This window comes from Rana temporaria, chromosome 2, assembly GCF_905171775.1.
Source record: "Rana temporaria chromosome 2, aRanTem1.1, whole genome shotgun sequence".
Lineage (NCBI taxonomy): Eukaryota > Metazoa > Chordata > Amphibia > Anura > Ranidae > Rana > Rana temporaria.
Window position 1 is genome coordinate 486900078 of NC_053490.1, and position 23592 is coordinate 486923669.

Sequence of the window (23592 nt, forward strand, 5' to 3'; positions counted from 1 at the left end):
AGCCAAAGTATCGGCATAACAGCCTGGGATCCGTGGCTGGAGATATGTGAACCGGGCCTCAAGGCAATATATTTTGGTGATAATTATCACAGTTGCCATTGTGCTTACATTCGCTCTCAACCAAGGTTCAATCCTTTAGATGGCTGGTGTTCTAGCTGCCCACATGTATAGCACCCTGTAGATCTAAATTGAGGGTCTGGCCAGTAACGCACCTCTCCTGTGTTGGAGTGTTTTCACTTTGGATTAAGGAGAGGGGCATATTTGGACAGCAACGTTGTTAATCTGGGAGAGGAGAGCGTTAGATGCACTATCAAATTAAAGTTGATCGCAAGCTAACACTAAATAAGTAACTGCTTATTTAGTGTTAGCTGGAGATCAGTTTCAATTTGCTAGTGCATCTAACGCTCTCCTCTCCCAGATTAACAATGTTGCTGTTCCAAAATGCACCTGTGCTCCTTAAAGCGGGGGTTCACCTGAAAAACAAATTTTTAACATTAGATTGAGGCTAATTACGGGAAGCACAATCGGGTGTTTTTTTTTTAAATCAATGCAGTACTTACCGTTTTAGAGATAGATGTTCTCCGCCACTTCCGGGTATGGTCTGAGGGACTGGGCTTTCCTATTTAATTGACAGCCTTCCGACCGTCATACAGCACGTCACGAGTTGCCGAAAGTAGCCGAACGTCGGTGCGCAGGCGCCGTATAGAGCCGCATGCGACGGTCGGAAGGCTGTCAATCAAATAGGAACGCCCAGTCCCGCAGACCATACCCGGAAGCGGCGGAGAACATCTAATTTCGGGTGAACCCCCGCTTTAATCCAACGTGAAGGCACTCCAACAAAGGAGAGGTGTGTTACTGGCCAGATCACCAGGTAAAACAATAGAGGGAAAAGGCCTTAAAAAGGAAAACTACAACCGCAACAGTTTTGTTCCTTTTGGGATAAAGTTTATGTATATAAATACAAGTTCACCATTATAAGCACCCCTGTCAGTGGTAAATGGTTTGTCTTAACTGCTACAACTGCAGGACAGCATATTCTTTTGAAAAACAGACTTGCTGGCCAGGTTAACAGGTGAAAATAAAGAAAAGACAGCTTTAAAAAGAAAAGCCATTGCATCTAAGAATTGATAAGCTGCAATATAATAAATGTTTGCTTTTGGGTTTAAGCTGCTTTAAATGAATGCAGCTCTGTAATCATTAGTACATAAATGTGTTTTTTAAATGCAAGCGGTGTATGTACCTAAATTAGATCTGGTATCGGCCTCTTTGGTCCTTGTTCAGCAGGGCTGAAATGTGGCAGAAAGAGCCAATCTGTTTATGTGCGATCACGGAGCGATCACGGAGCATGCAGAGAGGAGAAAGCAGAGGTGTGAGCTCATCACTATGCTGCTACTCCTTTCACTGTCCAGTTACTGGTCCAGGACAACCTATGCTTAGAGGAAGTGGGCTGAATGAAGCGGTTGAGGACATCTTGTGGCAGAAAAAAGTACTGCGCTGGCAAGAGTCCTGCAGTGAAAGAAAATCTTGCAAAAGCTGCTTTTTATTGAATATTTCAATGAGCTAATAATGTTTATTCTTTTTAAATTTGACTGGAGTTCTAGGATCTGGATCACAGGGCTAAACAGAATTACAAATTCTTTGGCAGGCAAACTAGTTGATATGTTTCAACTGTGGTTTTAGCTGTTTACCTCTAGTTCAGGTTAAGGGGCAGTTCACACGAGTACGCTCCATTCAAACTCGCTGCCGTTACAATCTGCATGTGGATGCCAGTGTATTGTTAATGACACCAAATGTAGATCACAATCGCAGTGCGTTTACAGGCACCAGATCTCCCATAGTTGCTTTTAATTGTAAAAAATGGAAACGGCACTACAAGTCACAGCAGACAGTGGGGTGGATAGCTGACGCGTTTCGCACTGGGTATCAGCACTTAGTCATAGCCTTAGTCTATGACTAAGCGCTGATAGCCCAGTGCGAAACACGTCGGCTATCCACCCCACTGTCTGCTGTGACTTGTAGTGCTGTTTCCATTTTTTACAATTAAAAGCAACTTTTTTTCGTGGAAGTGCGGCTGTCCAGTCTTTTCTCCGGTCTTCGCTTTGTGCATTGCCAGCACCCACGCTTCTGAGAGGACAGTGATTGCTGAGTGCACTCACCTAGAACGGCAGTTCCCCTTTCTCTATCAGATCTCCCATAGTACTGAAGTACCATTTTGGTGCAGTGTGTATTTAACTACCTTTTGCATGATCTGTTGCTTTTTGCAGCTCATTCAAAGGATTCCCATGCTATCCCAGTGTTACCGGCCCTAAAAGTGTACTTGTGCTATATGAACAGAGTTCTCTCCGTGAGCCTACTATGCCATAATACCGGGGTCTGCATTTTGTGAACGGGCTGCAAAATGTAAGTTGCGTTGAGTAGTAACAATGCAGAGAGGGCAGATTACAGTATCTATTCTCTTTTTTTATAAATTGTCCCTTTAGTTCTCTATAGATGGACAATAACAATATTTAATGAATTAGTGCGCTTAGCTCAAAGACAAAAAAAAATTACTACTGGACCGCTGCAACTTGTGTAACCCAGACACTGGGCTCAAATGTTTAGAAAAAATATAATACACTGTCCCTTTAAATCCTATGGTGATTATTCAGATCAATCCTGAACTAAACTAATCTGTGAAACTCCGTGCAAAGAATATGCAAAAAAAAAAACACAAAACCATTGTGCAAAATAGCAATGGTGCAAATCAAGCAAATAAAAATGTGAAAATTAGTTAATATCAATAATCAAAAAAAATTGCTCCGGGATTGTGCTGCTTGGTACCCTCGATGTGATGGCTCAGATTAAGGTTATTTGATGATTCCTTGTAGTCATTCCATACACAGTACACATCAGCTTTACTGTGAAGAGACTCGTGATCTTATGCTGATACAAACCGAAATCCCCGCGGACAGACAGCGCGGTGACGTTGACGCCGCCACGTCACCAAACCAGGAAGTAAAATACTTCCACGCATGCGTCTAATCCATTCGACGCATGCAGGAGATATCTGTCCGCTGGTTAGGTGTACTAACCAGCGGACATGTCTGCCGGACAGCTTTCCAGCAGACATGTTTCTTAGCATGCTAAGAAACATTTGTCCGCTGGAAATCTGTTCGCTAGCCTGTACACACGATCGGATCTGTCCCCTGAAACTGGTCCGCGGACCAGTTTCAGCGGACATGTCCGGTCATGTGTACGAGGCCTGAAAGGGACAGCGCACTATATTTTTTTTCTAAAGGTAATAACAATATAACAGGGATACACCGTATTATAAAAAAAATATCAATTTTTTTTTTCCAGTTGCCGCAACATCATGAAAGTGGCCCAGGCGAAGCTTGAAATGATAAAACCTGATGAGGTTAATATGGAAGAATACATGGTAGGTGGTTTTGTTTGCTTTGTAAATTGTGGGGGCAACACTGCTTCATTAGATTAGCACAATAAATGTAAAATGCATATCCTATCCCTTGTTTTTATATAAAATACAAAAAAGGTACAGCGCTAAAATATTGAGTGATAATAGTGAAAAAATGTGACAAATTCAAAGTAAAAAGTAAATAAGATGATATAAAACAAACGTTTGAAACCAATATTATATCAATGTGAAAGTCCCAAGTACTGAAGTGGTTAATGGTTAAGACAAGTGCACGTTTTAATTCAACTTAACTGTAAGTGCAACCCAAACGTTTATTAAACCCGCGATTTTGCATGGAGTGTTTTTGTTCATTTTTCCATTATATATGAGCCATACTATTCCATGTGTTGGACTGTTGCTGAGGATCTGCCCTTTTCATCCACCTGCTGGAGAAAGTCTGATTGGGAAGACTATAATTATCCCTGTGCCTTAGTGGATTTGGTAAGGAGACTACATCTCACTACCTGGGTGTCCCTTTTTGATGGAAGAAGATTCTTTCAGTGCACTTCTCTTAACCATTAACCACTTCACTACTTGGGACTTTCACATTGATATAATATTGGTTTTATATCATCTTATTTACTTTTTACTGTGAATTTGTCAAATTTTTTCACTATTATCACTCAATATTTTAGCGCTGTACCTTTTTTGTATTTTATGTCTTTTTTACTTTGGGTATCTTGAGTAATAGGTACTGGCGGCTTCTTCAATTAGGTTAAATTATACACATTTATTCACGAGTTAGCGCAGTGTTTTTCCCTAGGGAAAAATCTTTTTTATATACCTTGTTTTTATATGTCCTTATAACATGCTGCCAAATAGAAATAATCTTCACAACATCATCTGACATTATTGCTGTAATCTAATCCTTGTTATTTCAAGAGGAGTGGGGGTTAGGAGATGATGATGATGATGATGATATGGGATTTGTACTGCGCCGAATGCGCTCCCTAAGGAGAGACCTATGGATAAGTCAATGGAACATTACGCTACGGCTACGTGAAAATGTATCCATAGCTACAGTTGTGTAAGGCATATTTTGGAAGCATTCATCAGTACATAGAAGACTCTAGAAGACTCTTGAAGACTCTTTCACACTTGAAGAGCAACTACCGGAAACTATTTAAAATCCCCTATAACATTTTCGTTACAGAACCATAAATAATTTTTGAAATACTGCTAATTTACAAATCCTTATTCTGTCTTTATTTTAATCTCAAACCCACGTGCCTTAGAAATCGGCCCAAGAGGGAAAAAGGTTTTGCAGTTTGTGCAAGTCAGGTTCTGGTGCACCTATTGTTCCATACCATCAACCTAATATTTTAGCCACTGGGAAATATTTAAGCAGGCTCTCGGTAGGATTAGAGCACAAGAAGGAAATTGCCATTAGAGCGATGTGTATAGTCCAGCAGATTTGTTTGGTGCAGTAACCCACCTGATTTATGGTGTGATATGATTCACGAGTGGTTGATCTTCCTAATAAGGAAAAATAGGATCTTCTCAGATTTTTTTTTTTTTAAAGCCACAGAAATGTTTAGTAACCCAGACCACTAGCAGACTCTATTCTCATGATCTTTCCTCCACTTTCCTTTTATAACAGACTAGCTGAATACCCAGCGTTGCCCGGTCTTCCTATCTTAACCTTTTGGGGAGGAAAATCATAGTAATATAAATATACCCATCTTTTATATAAGGGTGTAGGTAAGGGTTAATTTAACTGTCATATATTTTTATTTGGCATATAATTAATATGTGTACCAGGTATTATTGAAATATCTCCAGACGTACAGAAGTTATGTGGGAACATACATTTCCCATTGATTTGCATGGGACTTTAAACAAAAACCCCGACCCTCACAAATGGGGGTAGTTAAGGGATAAATTAACTATCTTATAGTTTAAGTGTACATATAAGTAACATGTGACCAAGTGTTATCGAAATATGTACAGCCGTTTGGAAGTTATGACGTAACATGTATTTCCCATAGAGTTGAATGGGACTTTAAAGAAAAACCCCGACCATGGCAAATGGGGGTGGGTAAGGGTTAAACCACCTATCCTATGTTTGTTGCTGACATATAAGTAACATGTGTGCCAAGTTTCATGTTAATATCTTTAGCCGTTTGGACGTGATGCTGGAACATACATACATACATACATACATACACACACGTTGAGTTTTATATATATAGATAGATATGCAATGTATCTAAATAAGAATTTGCAGTCCAATAGGCACCAGTGTTTGCCCACCTTCCCAGCACACTCCATAATTGGACAGGCCTGGTCAGACATGCCCCTCTCTTTTTCTGTAGTCTGTGTGAAGACAATGGTGAAAGGAGGAATGGCTATTATTCATCTATGCCAGGGCAATGCACTAGAGAGGGACTGCAAAAGGAGAATAAAAAAAAACAAAAAGGTTTCTTTAAAGTGGAATTAACCCTCCCCTCAGTCTTTCTCCGACACTGACCTGGTTTTATTCCGGATCTGGGTTCTTCAGCAATCCTGATTGGCCAGGCTGGAATAACGCAACTCCTGTTGGTGCGCACGGGCGTTCCTTTCAGCACTGATGCGTTCTGAGAATGTACACTGAGCTGATTATGTGCCTCTCGGTGTACATAACAAACAGGATTGTGAACAAACAGGTGAGTTTTATTGCAAGAGAGACCTAGCAATAAATTGCCCGCCTGCTCGCAATTTTTTATTTTTTCCTGTTTCGTTTTCAGGTAACGGTTAAGATTCAGAATAAGTTCAGAATGATAACATCCAGTAGTATGAAGGGGAATGTAAAATAAGTGCGAGACTTTGATTGAACTTTAACCTGCCTGTGCCCTTGTTGGAATGATTTCCCTCACTTCCTGTCCATGTGATATGTCTTTTCCGCAATATATTTATTGGAAGTGTCTTCCTACATGGGTGCTCTAGACCTTTTGCACAGGGGAGGCTACTAAAAATGCTGTGTTTTCAAGGCATGCGGGATTTTTTTTTTCTTTTTACACTGATCTTAAAGGGGTTGTAAAGGTTTTTTTTTTTTTTTTCTAAATAGGTTCCTTTAAAGTGGAGGTTCACCCAAAAACTTAATTTTTAACATTAGGCTCGTTTTGTCAAGGGGAATCAGGTGTGTTTTTTTTAATCGAAGCCGTACTTACCGTTTTAGAGAGAGATCTTCTCCGCCACTTCCGGGTATGGGCTGCAGGACTGGGCATTCCTATTTGATTGACAGGCTTCCGACGGTCGCATACAGCGCGTCACGATTTTCCGAAAGTAGCCGAACGTCGGTGCGCAAGCGCCGTATAGAGCCGCACCGACGTTCGGCTTCTTTCAGCTACTTGTGACGCGATGTATGCGACCGTCGGAAGCCTGTCAATCAAATCGGAACGTCCAGTCCCGAAGACCATACCCGGAAGCGGCGGAGAAGATGTATTTCTAAAACGGTAAGTACTGCTTCGATTTTTAAAAAAACACCCGATTCCCCTTCACAAAATGAGCCTCAATCTAATGTTAAAAACATTTTTTTGGGTGAACTCCCGCTTTAAGCTAGTGCATTGTTGGTTCACTCACCTTTTCCTTCGATTTCCCTTCTAAATGTTTTTTTTTTTTCCTTTGTCTGAATTTCTCACTTCCTGTTCCTCTTCAGTAAGGGCTGACTAACCCCCAGCCAGAACAGCTCGGATGATGGGGGCACGCTTACTGAGGAGCAACAGGAAGTGAGAAATTCAGACAAAGGAAAAAACATTTAGAAGGGAGATCTAAGGAAAAGGTAAGTGAACCAACAATGCACTAGCGTAACCACCTAAGACCCGGATCATTATGCAGGTTAAGGACCTTGCCCCTTTTTACAATTCGGCACTGCGTTGCTTTAAAGTGGATGTAAACCCAAAAAAATAATAATTTTTTTTTGATGTCACAATGTACAGTATAAGATTTCCTATCATCTGTGCCCAGTCTTGCCACACAGAGTTAATCCAGCGCTGAGCAATCCTCTTTTAATGTTCAGTGAAAATTAACAGAATTCCAGATATAAACTTGCCAAATTATAAAGTCTGTTTGTCTGTTCTTGCTTTGTGTTACAGGTTATTTACATATCCTGGTAATATACAATGAACTTTGGATCACCTCATATTATGATTAACATAACATATGATAAACATGTCCAAGCTCTAACCTGTAACACAAAGCAAGAACAGAGAAACGGACTTTATAATTTGGCAAGTTTTTATCTGGAATTCTGTTAATTTTCACAGAACATTAAAAGAGGATTGCTCAGCGCTGGATTAACTCTGTGTGGCAAGACTGGGCACAGATGATAGGGAATTGTATACTCTACATTGTGACATCCACTTTAACTGACAATTGCGCTGTCGTGCAACATAGCTTCCGAACAAAATTGACGTCCTTTTTTCCCCACAAATGGCGCTTTCTTTTGGTGGTATTTGATCACCGCTGCGGTTTTTATTTATTGCGCTATAAACAAAAATAGAGCGACAATTTTGAAAAAAATGCAATATTTTTAACTTTTTGCTATAATATCACTTAAAGATATTTATATTAAAAAAAAATCCTCAGTTTAGGCCGATACGTATTCTTCTACTTATTTTTGGTAAAAAAAAATCGCAATAAGCGTTTGGTTTGCGCAAAAGTTATAGCGTTTACAAAATGGGGGATAGTTTTATAGCACTTTTATTAATTTTTTTTTTTTTTTATTAGTAATGGCGGCGATCAGCGATTATTTTTTTTATTTTTTATTCCCCGTGACTGCGACATTATGGCGGACACTTTTGACACATTTTTGGGACCATTGTAATTTTTTTTACAGCAAAAAGTGCTATAAAAATGCACTGATTACTGTGAAAATGACAATGGCAGTGAAGGGGTTAACCACTAGGGGGCGATAAGGGGTTAAGCGTGCCCCAAGGGAGTGATTCTTACTGTAGGGGGGTGTGACGTCACTGATCGTCCCCTATACGTATATCGGCGTTAGGCGGTCCTTAAGTGGTTAAAGGAACCTATTTAGAAAATAAAAAACAAACCTTTACAACCCCTTTAATGCATGGGCCTGTACACACATGTGCGTAAACTTGTCCTGTGTATAGATCAGTTAAAAAATAAAAAATAAATCTGCATTGCTGGTCAGTATTTTTACGCATGTACACCATACTCCTTTGGATAAAATTTTACGCATGTGTACGAGTAAATACATCTACTGATACAGCCCAACCTTGCGTTTTTTTCTGTGAGGGATATCTGATGTTCATATATTATTACAGTGTGTATATTCCCTTTATGTCATAGCAGCACATCACAACAGTGTCTGTATGTCATTTGTTTGTAGCGCTGGCACAAGGAGTACAAGAGTTTCCGGGAGGCAACAATGTACATCTTGATTGGATTGGAGCTGTTTCAGAACAAAAGGTGGGTGGGGCTTATTGCTTCTATATACCTCTAAGGAAGCCAGTGTTCATAATGAGGCGGATTGTTTTCCAGGTTTTCAAATCCATTAATGCACCAGTGTTACAGATAAAAAGTAAAAAGATTCAAATATAGTTACAGGGATGTTGCAGATGTTAGTTGCTCTAAATTAGTATCTAATTCAATCTCAACACTATATCAATAAAGTATTACTAAACCCACAACAGTAAAATCAGTCTGTGTTTGTAGTAAAGCATGCTTGTTATACTCGCAACCTATGGAATTCATCCTCCACATTGTGTAAACAGGCTGTTAGATCCTGTCTTCTCTGAGCCTCCCCTTCTTGCATTGCCCCTAATCATAACCTGACAGTAAAGAGCTTGGGGACAAGCTGCACATGCTCAGTTTGGTGTGTATTGCTAGAGTTTTTTCGTTTGAGAGTGTATGTGATCAGCACAGGGCTAATCAGCACTGTCCAGACAGAGGGTCAGGGGTTCTGCAGCCTTAAAGGACAATCAGGGCAGAATGAAAACTCCTGGGTCTAGTAAAACTTTTAAGTGATTGTTAAGTCTGTCCCCCCCCCCCCCCCCTCTAACGTGTTATACTTGCCTGCTTTTTGCAGTGGTTTTGACAGAGCAGTCCGGATCCTCCTCTTCCTCGTGTCCCTCTTTGGTGATCCTGGCCCCTCCCTCCTGTTCAGTGCCCCCCACAGCAAGCAGCTTGCTATGAGGGCACCTGAACCAAGTCACAGCTTCCTCCGTCCATTCAGACACAGAGCCCCAGCCTCCCCTGATTGGCTAGCTGACTTTGACAGCAGCGGGAGCCAATGGTGCCACTGCTGTGTCTCAGCCAATCAGGAGGGAGAATATCGGACAGCTTTGACACTCATGGACATGCTCTGGCATGCTATCTGCATGTCTCAGGAAAGTGTTTGCAGTGCAGTTAAGCAAAGTACACTTGAGCCGAATATTGCCAGTGTCTGCTGGTTCAATAGGAACTGGACGATGTTCGGTCAGTGTGTACAGCTATTAAAATAGTAAATTATACGCTGCGCTTTGGAATATTGCACAATAAATGCGTGCTAAAGATTAAAACAAACATAGGTAGCGTTAATGTGACATAGATGTGATATAACCAAAAATAAAAACAATAATTATGTCAAATAAAACATTAATAATAAAGTGCTCATGTGCATCCAAGTGCTTTGTAACACAAATATAAGTGTCCGGTGGTATATAGGGAACGACAATAGTCCCACTTTAAATGGCAAAAAATACAATTGTGCAAAAACAAGTCTTTTTATAAAACAATGCTGTGTCAGTCCTGTTGAAAAAAGTGCATATGCGTGGTATCCAGTAATGGCACTGCTGACTGGCTTATAAATCCATGCGTCTGAAAATGATTGACAGGTGGTGTAGATCATGCATTGGTGCCCTTATTCCAGTGACCCCCCAGGTATTAAAGTGGTAGTAAAATCTGTACTACCACTTTAACCTACAGGTAAGCCTATAATAAGGCTTACCTGTAGGTATAAATAATATCTCCTACACCTTACAGGTTTAAGAGAGATTCCCCCTGCAATGCGCCGCTGACTGCAGCGGCGCATGCGCAGCAGAGATCCTCGGCTAAAGGGCCGGCAGCCGCCGGACCTTGCCGAAGAGAAGTCTCCGGCGCGCATGCGCGGGAGTGATGACACCGCCTCTCCAGCCAATCACAGCGCTGGAGCAGCGATACCCAGAAGACACCCCGAGGAAAGATGACATCTCCTTCGGCGTGGACCAGGTAAGTTCCTCTCACCTCGTTCCAAGGTAAGTATTTCATAATCTGCTAGTATGCGGTGCATACTAGCTGGTTATGGCTTTTGCTTTTCAGGTTTAAAAAAAATCACAGCGGGTTTACTACCGCTTTAAATGCTCACCTTGGAGCGTGCGACTTGGCGATTATGCTCAGTCAGCACACGCTTGTAAACCACCCCTGGGTTCTATAATGGCAACAGGATCCTGGGCTTCCCATGCAGTATCTCAGGAATAATAGGGAATACAAAGCCTTAATAGTGTGATATCGCTTTAAACGTTTTATTAAACGTATGGCATGAAATATTACAGCGGCTGGTTTTGGAATGGTGTATGTTTTTTCCCAAGCAGGTAGACTGGCTGTCGTGTCATCCTGGCCCCTCCCCTACACGTGTTGGATACAGGGTAATCGTATCTTCATCAGGGGGAATTCTGTATCTTCATTCAGTGTGTACAGCTGTCTTTCTGACAGAAGCCTGTGTAACAACCGGCTTGTGTCGAAGGGACATGCTAGAAAACCAGCATCAGATTAGTGTGTTCTGCAACAGGGGCAGTCCCCTTGTCAGAACACAAGGGCACAGTGGGGGGAGATTGCCGCACAAACATCCCTGGGTTAGTACATCGATACCTTCTCTTTTCTTTTTTTTTTTTTTTTAGCTTGCTGGGTTGAGCAAAAAAATACTTTACGTGTGTACCTAGCCTTAGTGATGCATGGTTGGAGGGACTGATACCTGCAGTTTGAATATGGAGCACCCTAGGGCCGAAACAACTATCTATTATGAAATTGTTAGTTGCAGCCCTAGAGCATCCTAGGTTTGTGGGTCTGTGGACGGGTTATTGTCTGCTGCTGTGTTTAGCCTGTCAGTGTTTAGCCTCCCAGACACGTTTCGTCACTAATGGACGTTATCAATGGGGGCCACCCCCATTGATAACGTCCATTAGTGACGAAACGTGTCTGGGAGGCTGCGTCAGTGACGTCACCACGCCAAGGAGGAGGGCTCCTCAAGCCGGCCGGCTTTTACTTATTCGTTTGCTACACGCTGTTTTTATCTGTATTTGTGTAAGTACACTACTGTTTTAAATAAATCTTTATACCCTGCGGTATCACGCTATTGCGTCCCTCTCTATCTCCCGATACATGTATTGTGGACCGCTTAACTGCTGCCGTTTTGCTGATGTGTGTTTACAGGCAGAGGTTTTCTAAATCTGAGAATAGCACAGCAAATCCCTTCAAGATTAAGTCCAAATTTTCTCTGGATAGTTGCCTGATTCATTATTTGCCGGTCTTTCTCAAACCTGCATCCTTTTCTCTGTTTTTACCTGGTTAGTCTTCTTTGTTCATATAATATGAAACGCATTACCTTGACTTGCCTTTGCTTTGTTGATTGCCAATCAGCGAGACGTTTTACAAAGGTCTGTCTTTTTGGTTTCAGCTATGTTGAAGCATTGCTCTACCTTATCTTTGGCTACCAGTTTAACAAGGAGCTGCTGTCCAGAGGCCTGTATAGAGGACACGATGAGGAGCTCATATCACATTATCGCAGAGAGTGTTTGCTGGTAAGTCAGGACACATGTTTGAGATTTGTTTCCTGTTCTGTGAATGTAGCACCAGATGGACTGCACTGAGAACTGGGACCTGGATAAAAGATTTACAGCCGAAACTACCTGGGAAAAACAGCCAACTCATCAAAATCACCAATTGCGTCACTTCCGGTGACTCTCCAGCAGCGATAATTGCAGATTTTGATGACTTGACTGTTTTGACAGAACACCGGCAGCATATACAAAATACAGTAGACGATGTAATGAAAGAACATGGTTAGTCCGCTCGATGATATCCAACAACATGGCTGTCTCCAAGGCGGGGACAACTTTTTTCCTCCTTGGTGTTCTGTCAAAACAGCCAAGTCCTTGTGTACCTCGTTATATTGGTCAGGCAACGCAGTGACACTTTTGCAGCCATTGTGCGATTTGCTGGGTGCTCAGTGTGCTCCTGTACCCTTTAATAAGGAGTGGGCTCCCCTTCAGTCCATCTGTCCTCCCACCTACTCATCAGAGTGTATGTGCTTTCACTGTGGAGTCGGTCAGTGATGGGAACTACTGATTTTCAGCAGATAACTGCTTCTGAATCTGAGTAATATTTGTAGGTAGACAGAAGCAGTGATTGGCGGTTCAGGCAGAAGTAACTGCCATTTTTCCTGAGCCTCACACAGATCCTGGCCTCTGCTCAGACTTGGAAACGGCAAGCATTGGAATCTCCAGTTATGTGGATAAATACTTAAAGCTGAACTCCAATAGAAGTTGAATATAAACGTATAGATTGGGCTAGCATGGTTACCCCTAACGGTTGCTTTGTAATGTCTGGAAGGTTTTTAGGGGATGCTCAAATTGTCAGTGGTAATCCGTTTCCTATTACACTGAGCTGTGATCTTCTGGCCAGAACTGCAGTGTCTACCACCTCTTAAAGTGAGTATAGCTGGATGCTGGTTCGGTACCTCCTTCATTTAAAAAACAGCTTGTATACATAAATCTGTTTTGTGATTGAATGAGGGTATATTATGGCATTTATCCTTCCTTTCTCTACAACTTGTCCATTCACAGAATGTGTTTTATTCGTTGAAAATAATACAATTTTTTGCTGAATGGAGGAGGTATGGAGTGAGCGACAAGCTATACTTATTGTAAAAGACAGGAATGCCTTGCGGCACTAGCCAGATGATCACAGCTCAGGGAACAAATTGCAATGGACAATTTGGGCATCCCCAGCAACACTCTGGATGTTGCATAACAATCATTAGAGGTAACCATGCTGGCTCAATCTAACTCTTAAAATATTTTTTTTTCTTTTTTGGAGTTCAGCTTTTACAAAACTTAAAGGTAGCTATACAAATATTGATGATAATAATCCATTATGAATTGTTTCATCTTTCTTTTCTATCTTGAAGAAACTAAATGAGAAAGCGGCAATCATGTTTGAGTCTGGAGAAGTAGAGCAAGTGTGTAATGGCCTGACTTTGATGAATGAACTTCTAGTACCGTGCTTGCCCATGCTGCTGATTGATGAAATGGAGGAAAAGGACATCATTGCTGTAGAAGACATGAGGAATCGTTGGTGTTCATACTTGGGGCAAGAAATGGAGCGTAAGTACCCAAAACTAAGTAGTTTGTGATGTAAAGAGCTATGCCCTGTACACACGATCGGACCTTTGTCTGACCAAATTCACATCAGAATTCCGACAGACTTCCATCGGAGGAAAAGAGAACATGTTCTCTATGTAAACTCTGATGGAATTCATCGGAATTTCCGATGGAATTACACTGATGGGGCATACACACGGTCGGAATTTCTGATGAAATTACGATCATGTGTACAGGGCCTTACTGGTGTACCCTGCCTGCCAAATGATATCTTACAGCCCAATTCAACTATCAATTTAAATGGCTAAATAAATTCCAGTTTCATAACAAAATGGCATGCAGTATCTTACAGTTTTTCTTTAACCACCTCAGACCCACGCTATAGCCAAAAAGACAGCTACAGTGCGGCTCACTTGTTCTAGGAGGGCATCCATGGACGTCCTCCCAGAACCGCGCCCCCTGGAACATCTGGCATGCTCTGTGATCGCTATGTCAGACAGATCTGATCACAGGATCAATGGCAATAACAGTGGCCCTATACCATGTGATCAGCTCCGATCACATGTAAACAAACTTGCCAGCTATCGTATTCCTTTCCTCATGCACTGTCACAGCGTGAAGGGAGGAGAGCCGGCAAGTGTGACGGGGGACATTTACACAGATAATCAGTGTTTTGATGATCAGTGCCGCCTTATCAACGCACATCAGCGAAGAATTAAAATTACTTATTTGCAAAATTTTATAACGGAAACAAAGGAAAAACTTTTTTATTCAAAATGTATAGTCTTTTTTTATTTGTTTAGGAAAAAAAACAGTGGTGATTCCATACCACCAAAAGAATGCGCTCTGTCTAAAAAATAAAAAAATAAATGCTAAAAATTTCTTATAGGTACAGTGTTGTCATTCAAAGTGTGACAGAACTGGTATTTGTTCACCTCTGTGTGTTTGTTTTTTATTTTTATTTTATTGCTTTATTTTTTTTGCGCCATTAACAAAAAAAAAATGACAATTTGGAAAAAAATATTTCTTATCTTCTGCTATAAAACATTCCCAATAAAAACATTTTTTAGGCCCAATATGTATTCTGCTACATGTTTTTGGTAAAAAAACAAAACAATTTTTTTTTTGAGTGGTTTGTGCAAACGTTATAGCGTCTACAAACTATGGGATAAATGTATGGACTTTAATGGCGGCGATCAGCCATTTTTTTGCGGGACTGAGACATTGCGGCGGACAAATCTGACGCTATGTGACACTTTTTGGGGACCAGTGACACCAATACAGTGATCACTGCCACTGTATAAATGACGATGGCAGGGAAGGGGTTAACACCAGGGGCAATTAAGGTGTTAAGTGTGCTCCTAAGGGCTGCTTTCTAGCTGTGGGGAGAGTGGATGCCTCGGAGGAAAAGAGATCCGTGTTTCAGCTTAGCTGAAACACAAGATCTCTCTTTTACTCTTGGACAGAACAACGGTTTGCCTTGTTTACCTAGGCAGACTGCCATTCTCCCTTTCCCCTGAATGATCGGTGGGTCCTGGCGGCCATCACAGCAGCAGACCTACAGATTGGCTCCCGCTGTGTCCAATCACTGCAGGAGCGGCACTCCAGTGGCATGCTTCCCCTTGGATCAAGTGCACAAAATCACGTACCCTGCCACAGTATATATGCGATGGGCGCTCTGGAAGTAGTTAAAGGCAGGAATGATTCTGTGATGGACATCACTACATAGGCTCAGGAACACTTCTAGAACTCACGATCTGTGAACACAATTCGCCGTGCCATTCAAAAAATGCAAGGTAAAGCTCTATCATACAAAAAAGGAGCCATATCTGAACATGATCCAAAAATACAGCCATTTTCTCTGGGCCAAAGCCAATTGTAAATGGTCTGTTGCAAAGTGGAAAACTGTGGTCGGACAAATCAAAATTTGACATTCTTTTTGACAACCATGGGCGCCACGTCCTTTAGACTAAAGAGAGGAACCTTCCGGTTTATCACCCCTCGGTTTAAAAGTCTGCATCTATGAATGTATGGGAATATATGTGCATTAGTGCATATGTAATGGGCTACTTGCACATCTGGCAAGGCATTATCAATGCTGAAAGATGTATTTAGAGTTTTAGAACATATGCTCCCATCCAAATGATGCCTTTTTCAGGGAAGACCTTGCCTATTTCAGTAGGACAATAATAAACTAGGCAACAATGGAACAAAATTCCCCTCCCAAGTCTCAAACTGGTCTCCTCAATTCGCAGATATTTAGAGAGTGTTGTAAAAAAAATGACGGGATGCTACACCATGATAAACACTGCCCAGTCCCAGATTTTTGAGACTTGTTAGTGCCATCAATTTCGAAATTATATATATTACATCTTGGATGTAGTCAAGGTGATGTAAACAATCCAAAGTGCTGAATGGTGTCTCAGTAGTGGTAATCCTAGCGTGCACCTTCCACCAGGGAAAACAATGATCTCAATCCACCACATGATGCATTCTCCCCAAGGAGGTTAAACTCACCAGAAGACTGAAAAATCAGAGCCTTAAGTAAGCGAATACATCAGCCACTTTGTCACGGACCATCACCAGCAGGTGGGGACAGCAGGTACAGGTGCTCCACACAAGGTAATAAAAACAAGGAACAGCAATATAGTGTAATTCTGTTTATTAATCCAAAGTAGCCCATACACTGAAAGCCCCCTTAAACCTATCTGCGTACATCAAATCACAATAAAATGAGCATAAAAGTGACCCCAGAGGGCACCATCACCAGATCCAGACATCCATGGAGAGCAGGGGAATCCTTGCAGACACCGTAGCAGCTTCCTAGTTTGGCTCTTAAGAGCGTGACCCACGACATCCCTGCTAACCCGGAAGTGACAGTTGCGCTTCACCCACTCCGCTCTCCAAACTAGGAAGCTGCTACGGTGTCTGCAAGGATTCCCCTGCTCTCCATGGATGTCTGGATCTGGTGATAGTGCCCTCTGGGGTCACTTTTATGCACATTTTATTGTGATTTGATAGGTTTAAGGGGGCTTTCAGTGTATGGGCTACTTTGGATTAATAAACAGGATTACACTATATTGCTGTTCCTTGTTTTTATGACCTTGTGTGGAGCTCCTGTGCCTGATGTCCCCGCCTGCTGGTGATGGTCCGTGACAAATTGGCTGATGTATTCGCTTAAGGCTCTGATTTTTTAGTCTTCTGGTGAGTTTAACCCCCTTGGGGAGAGTGCATCATGTGGTGGATTGAGATCATTGTTTTCCCTGGTGGAAGGTGGACACTAGGATTACCACTACTGAGACACCATTCGGCACTTTGGATTGTTTACGTCACCTTGACTACATCTAAGACTTTCTTTATTCAGTAGTTTTTACCGTGAGTCTATCATTATTGTTTTTTTATATATATCTATCCCTTAACCACTCCCCATCCGGCTTATAGCAGAATGACGGCCGGGCAGTGGTTCAGTTATCCTGACTGGGCGTCGTATGACGTCCATCAGGATAACAGCCAATGACTTTTAATGTGACTCTAGTCCACAGAATGTAAAGTCAGATCAAAGTTGCGCTTCAAATTCGTACTGGAAGTTGTGTGAGTTAGGAGAAATGCTAATGTAAAAGGAGCCTAATAGTCATTGATAAGATTGTTTATATCCGGTATGTTTTTATCTAACATCTGCATGTAAAAAAAAAAAATGAGACTACATATTCCCTCTACACTTGGCTAGTTATGTCCCGGTGCCATGTTAGAATTGAGAAAAGCAGGTCAGTGCTACAGGTCGTCGGCCCCATTGCTCTGTGTATGGTATTGCACTTTAACCCCTTCCCACCCGCACTATAGCCAAAAGACAGCTACAGAACTGGCTTACTTTGTCAGGAGGGCGTACATGGACATCCTCCCGTGACTGTGTTGCCTGAGTGCCCCCTGTGGTGCGTGGGCAATGCACTCTGTGATAGCCAGGGACTCTGCTGACACAGATCGGGGTAAAGGGCCAATCACAGCAGCCCTTTACCAGGTGATCAGCTGTCAGCCAATCACAGGATGTAAACACAAGGCGATTTTAGCGGGAAAAGACAGCAGGAGGAAAGAAGAAGTAAGCCAATAACCGCTTCATGTTAAAGGAACATCGGTCCCAACAGTGCCCACGATGCTGCTAATCGGTGTCACCTATTAGTGCCACCTCATCACCACACATGAGGGAAGGAGAAAAATGACCTGTTTGCACGATTTTGTACCTATGAACATTTTTTTCTTTGTGGCATTTAATCACCCAGTGGTGATTAAATGCCACAAAGAAAGTGCCATTTGTGTGAAAAAATTATAAAAATGTTGTTTGGGTACAGCGTTGTATGACCGCACAATTGTCATTCAAAGTGTGACAGCGCTGAAAATTGGCCTGGGCAGGAAGCGGGTAAAAGTGCTCACTAGGCAAGTGGTTAAATCAAAACCGTACTGTTCATTTTTCCTAGAAAGGTCTTTAAATCTAAACTGACTACATATTTTCATCTATTTCCAGCTTCTTTGCAAGAAAAGCTTACAGACTTCCTGCCAAAGCTGCTGGATTGTTCAACGGAAATTAAAGGCTTCAACGACCCGCCAAAGCTACCCATCTTTTCCACGCACGAGCTGTGTGAACGATTTTCCCGAATTATGTTGTCACTTAGCCGAACTCCAGCTGATGGGAGATAATTTATGCACCTTCTCACGCACATTGTATAGACTTTTTTTTCTTTTTAGTTTTTTTTTAACTCATGCCTTCCCGTGACAAGGTTTGCTTTGTTGCTGCTATAGTTTTTAACTTTTTTTTATGTTACAAACTGCTAAAGACAAAATGACTGTACAGACTTTTAGCCAGACTGCAAACCCAGCTGAGAAACGCATGGCCCTCGGCTTCCATTTTAAACAGAAACAATGCAACCAAAATATTGATGGCGAGACCGCTTTGCCACTTTTCTGTGACAGTATTAAATAGCTTTTACCTACAAAAACCTCATTTTATCAACCGCTTTTTTATTTTAATTTTTCTCCCCTTTTCTTCTTAGAGTATGAGTTTATTCTTTGTGACAGCAGCCATTTTAATTATCTGGTGCCATGTTCGACAATGTGGCTCCTGGTAGCTTGTAAATGAAATTGAAGAATAAAGTTTTATTTATGGCTACTTCCTGTTTGCAAAAAAAAAAAAATGTACATTTTGTGTATGTATGAATAGATGAATATTTTTGACACGAACAGTAATTAAAAGGACAGGTTTGTAGGGTTTAACTTCTTAATGCAAATTAAGCAGGAGTATTGTATGGATTCCAAAGCAGTTACCATGTATTATTATTATTTTTTTTTTTTACTTTAGAAATAACAGTACGATTTTGCTCTTTTTACAAAAAAAAAAGGTTTCGGGACTAAACTCAATGTTAGTGCTGTTGCCAGTGCACAGTAGCTTTTATATTATGACTGTCTGGTGTTATTAAAGGTTTGTCCTGCGAAAAAAAAAAAACATTATTTTTTTTTCTCAATCGTTCATTGAAAGACTTGGCAAAGATCGCTAGCTCTTGGGACTATACGTTTAAAGTACCATCCACACTGTTCTAGGTGAGGGTTAAAAGCAGTCAAGGGGGGTGATCCGGTGACCTAGGACTGCTAGTAGGCGTTAATTTGTCCATAAATGGCGTGGGTAAGATTAGAACCTATGTTTTGTTCAAGTGATTTTCCCCTCACTCTGATATTTTTACCAGACGGGAAGTGAGCAAAAAATCTGTCAAAGGGACACGGCAGTAAAAAAAGCTATAAAGTGAACACAAGAATGCCCAAAGTCTAAGAATGAAATTGCCAAGGCACCTTCCTGTATTCACCCTTGAGGTCCTTTCGTGTCAGAGCGTCACTTTGGACAATGTAACGTGGACTTATCCTAACACTAAGAAAAAAAAACTCTGGATCTAGTCCCTAGAGCAGGGGTAGGCAACCTGGGGCCCTCCAGTTGTTGAACTACAAGTTCCATCATGACTCTGGGAGTAATGCCTCATGGGAAATGTAGTTCCACCACAGCTGGCGGGCCCCAGGTTGCCTTCCTCTGTTTTAGAACAATAAAAAGACAGAATTTATAGTCTCCTTCCTATTTGACTAAAAAATGTGTGTTCATTTTTATCTTGCTGTTGGAGATCACCCTCACTTCTGTCTAGTGAAATCAGTGTCACCCGGAGGGTAAGGGAGGAGTGGACAAATCTCTTGAACAGAGACCTGTAATTGCACTATAAGCCCAACAGAGGGAGTCAAACCTACCTCTTCAGAGGTCTGACATGCCCAATACAAGGGTCAGACCTAAAGCTCTACAATCGGCAAAGATCATGCTCTCTGATGAGAGAAGTCAGATGCAGCAGGGTGGAATTGGACCTCTACAGCGAGGCAAATAAAAACAGCAGGCTGCTGAGGTCAGTATAAAAAAAAAAAACACTATTAAAATAAGCAGCACACTTGCATTAAAATTGGCATGAATAGGGAGCACCTGAGACCAAGCAGCTGTGATCGGTGTGAGGCCGTAGGCATCCCCAAGCAAACAGAAACCAAGAATGATGGCGCCAGTCAGCTCAAGGTATGGATATAAGCAGTGGTGTTCTCAGCCGCACACGAGAATGGCAGATATTGGGAGAGGGCGTGTGCATGATGCGTTTCCAGGAACTTCGCCCTCTTTTTCGAATGCATTTTTGGCTATCCAGCCTGTAAATTGCTCTCTACCTTGATCCAGGGTAATTTTCCTGTCAATGACAAGCGCCCAGTCAAGTAGAGCTACCCCAGCCTTGAATATGCTTTTCCTAACACCTTGGCTCTCGCAATTCCTGTGCACTTACTTTGCAAGAAGTTGGTCTTCGTCAACCGCTGCCACCTTCTATGTCCCTCTGGGGCTTTCTCCAGATGCTCTTGTCCATGCAGAGCCCTCCTCTTGTGTTCAAGGGGTTTACTCCCTAAACGCCACAAAGGCTTTTTTTTTCTCTTTCCCTGCCAACTGCACTTCTACCCTAGCTTTTTTGGGCACATCCTCAAGTTTCTTACGCTACATGGGGACCAAGTATCCTGGAAGCAAGAGTTCTCGCTTTACTGGCCCTCTTATCGGTTTCTGTGAGAATATCATTCACTATCCCCTAATGGCTGAAACTTATCTATGCATACACACGTTCACACCAATCTTGTCTGAAATTCCGAACATCAAGAACGTGGTGACATACAACACGTACGACGAGCCGAGATCATCGAAGTTCAATAGACAGTTCGGCTCTTCTGCTTGATTCTGAGCATTTCCCCTTTTTATTTCGCATCGCAATTGCATACAGACGACCGCGATTCCCAAATTTTTCCTGTCACGAACATTTAAATCCTGCTTTCAATCTTTTCTTGCCAGGATTGGCAGAATTCTCACAGAAAAAGTGTGATTGAGCATACACACGATCGGAATTCCTGACAAAAAGGTGACATCACACTTTTCTTGTCGGGAAAACTGATCGTGTGTATGAGGCATTAGGCCTGTTTTTTTGTTGTGCTTTTTGCAGAAACGCACTACAGTTAATTTAATATGGTTTCCTATGGGGCACGTTCACATCTATGCTTTTTTCAGCTGCTGCGTATTTGGAAAAGAGCAAGGACTTTTTTCGATGCAAAACGCTGCCTTTTTGGTTCAATATACTTTAATGGAGAAGCTGTGGAAAAGCATGTAATGTGTTTTTGCAGCAATTTGTGTTTTTTAATCTGCCCAACAACAAATTGGCCAAAGAAAAGCGTAAAAAAAAGCAAAAACGCAAATCACAGTAAAATCGCATGCGCAAAAAAGCACTGCAGAAGCGGATTAAAGGCAAACTGAACTGCATAGGTGTGTACCAGGCCTTATGCTGGCCACACAGATCAATTTTCAGATGAGAATATTCAAACAAAATATCTTTAGACATTCGCTGAATGAAAGAATGTTGCTTCTGTTTTAACCACTTAAGACCCGGACCATTATGCAGATTAAGGACCTTGCCCCCTTTTTGCGATTCGGCACTGCGTCGCTTTAACTGACAATTGCGCAGTCGTGCAATGTGGCTCCCAAACAAAATTGGCGTCCTTTTTTCGCCCACAAAGAGCTTTCTTTTGGTGGTATTTGATCACCTCTGTGTTTTTTTATTTTTTGCGCTATAAACAAAAAGCAACAATTTTGAAAAAAATGCAATATTTTTTACTTTTTGCTATAATTTCCCCCAAAAATGTAAAAAAACATTTTCCCTCAGTTTAGGCCGATACGTATTCTTCTACCTCTTTTTGGTAAAAAAAAAATCGCAATAAGCGTTTATCGATTTGGTTTGCGCAAAATGTATAGCCTTTACAAAATAGGGGATAGTTTTATTGCATTTTTATCAATTTTTTTTTTTTACTACTAATGGCGGCGATCGATTTTATTTTCTTGACTGCGACATTATGGCGGACACATCGGACAATTTTGACACATTTTTGGGACCATTGTCATTGTCGCTGCAAAAAGTGCTATACAAATGCACTGATTACTGTGAAAATGACAATTGTAGTTTAGGAGTTAACCACTAGGGGGCACTGTAGGGGTTAAGTGTGTACCTCTAACTGTAGGGGGCGGGGCTGGATGTGTGACATCATTGATCGTCTTTCCCTATATCAGGGAACAGACGGTCAATGACACGGCCAGAACAAAGAACAGGGAAGGTGTGTTTACACATACTTCTCCCTGTTCTTCAGCTCCGGTGACTGATCGCGGGACACCGGTGGCGATCGGGTCCTGCGGGCGCTGTCACCGAGCTAAGGACCGGATCGCCAGCGCGCCACCGACCCCATGGCTGGGCTTAAAGAGACACATACAGGTACGTGATTGTGCCCAGCCATGCCATTCTGCCAATGTATATTGGCGTGAAGGGGTGGTTAAGGAAGACATTGTTTTTGTATGGTCAGCATATAATATATTACAGTTCTGTTGGGAAATCTGCAAAACGTTTTTTTTTCCTTAAAATATATATATTTTTTAATCTCTAATAGTATATACAGTATCTCCTCTATCTGTTCTCAAAATGGATTAGAGATTTTGCTCCCTAACCATATACGGTAGTTAGTTATTTATATTTACCACTGCATAGAGATATTTAAGAACAAATTGCCTTTTTTTTTATTTTTTTACTTTACATATTAACTAAATTATACACCACACTTTTAAGGTTATTAACCGAAACAATAATCGGCCAACTAATCGATTATGAAAATAATTGTTAGTTGCAGCCCTAATCTAAACCCATCAAATACACCAGAGAGCAGCTAAATGCATTAAATATACACCAGAGAGCATCTAAACGCATTGAAAATACACCTGAGAGCATCTAAATGCATCAAAAATGTACCAGAATGAGTCTAAACGCATCAAATATACACCAGAGAGCATCGAAACGTACCAAAAATATACCAGACTGCATCTAAACGCATCAAAAATACACCACATCTAAACGCATCACAAATAACCAGAGTGCATATAAACGCATCAAAAATACACCAGAATGTATCTAAACGCATCAAAAATACACCAGAGAGCATCTACTTACATCACAGTGCACCCCTCTACCTCATGCTGCTGCTGAGAAGAAGATGGATGCGTTGCTTGAAAGCAGAAAGTACAGGGTCTGAAAGAGGACCAGCGGAGGCCTAGAACTGCAGGAAAGGGGCGAGGGCCACATAAAATGGCCTGGAGGGACGGATTCGGCCCACGGGCTTTGTGTTTGACACCTGTGCTGTATGTGATAAATAACAACTTTGTGAAAAAAGAAA

General features: G+C 41.6%; 1 protein-coding gene across 1 annotated transcript in view; it reads left to right on the plus strand.

Moving 5' to 3' along the window:
• Positions 1–18977, plus strand: part of USP25 (ubiquitin specific peptidase 25) — a 200803-nt gene extending 181826 nt beyond the window's left edge. The window contains exons 20-24 of the mRNA XM_040338805.1: positions 3340–3418; positions 8787–8866; positions 12090–12213; positions 13602–13797; positions 18311–18977. Of these exons, the coding sequence (XP_040194739.1) occupies positions 3340–3418; positions 8787–8866; positions 12090–12213; positions 13602–13797; positions 18311–18483 (652 nt within the window). The 3' untranslated portion in view covers positions 18484–18977. The remainder of the gene's footprint in view (positions 1–3339; positions 3419–8786; positions 8867–12089; positions 12214–13601; positions 13798–18310) is intronic.
• The last annotated feature ends 4615 nt before the right edge of the window (positions 18978–23592 follow it).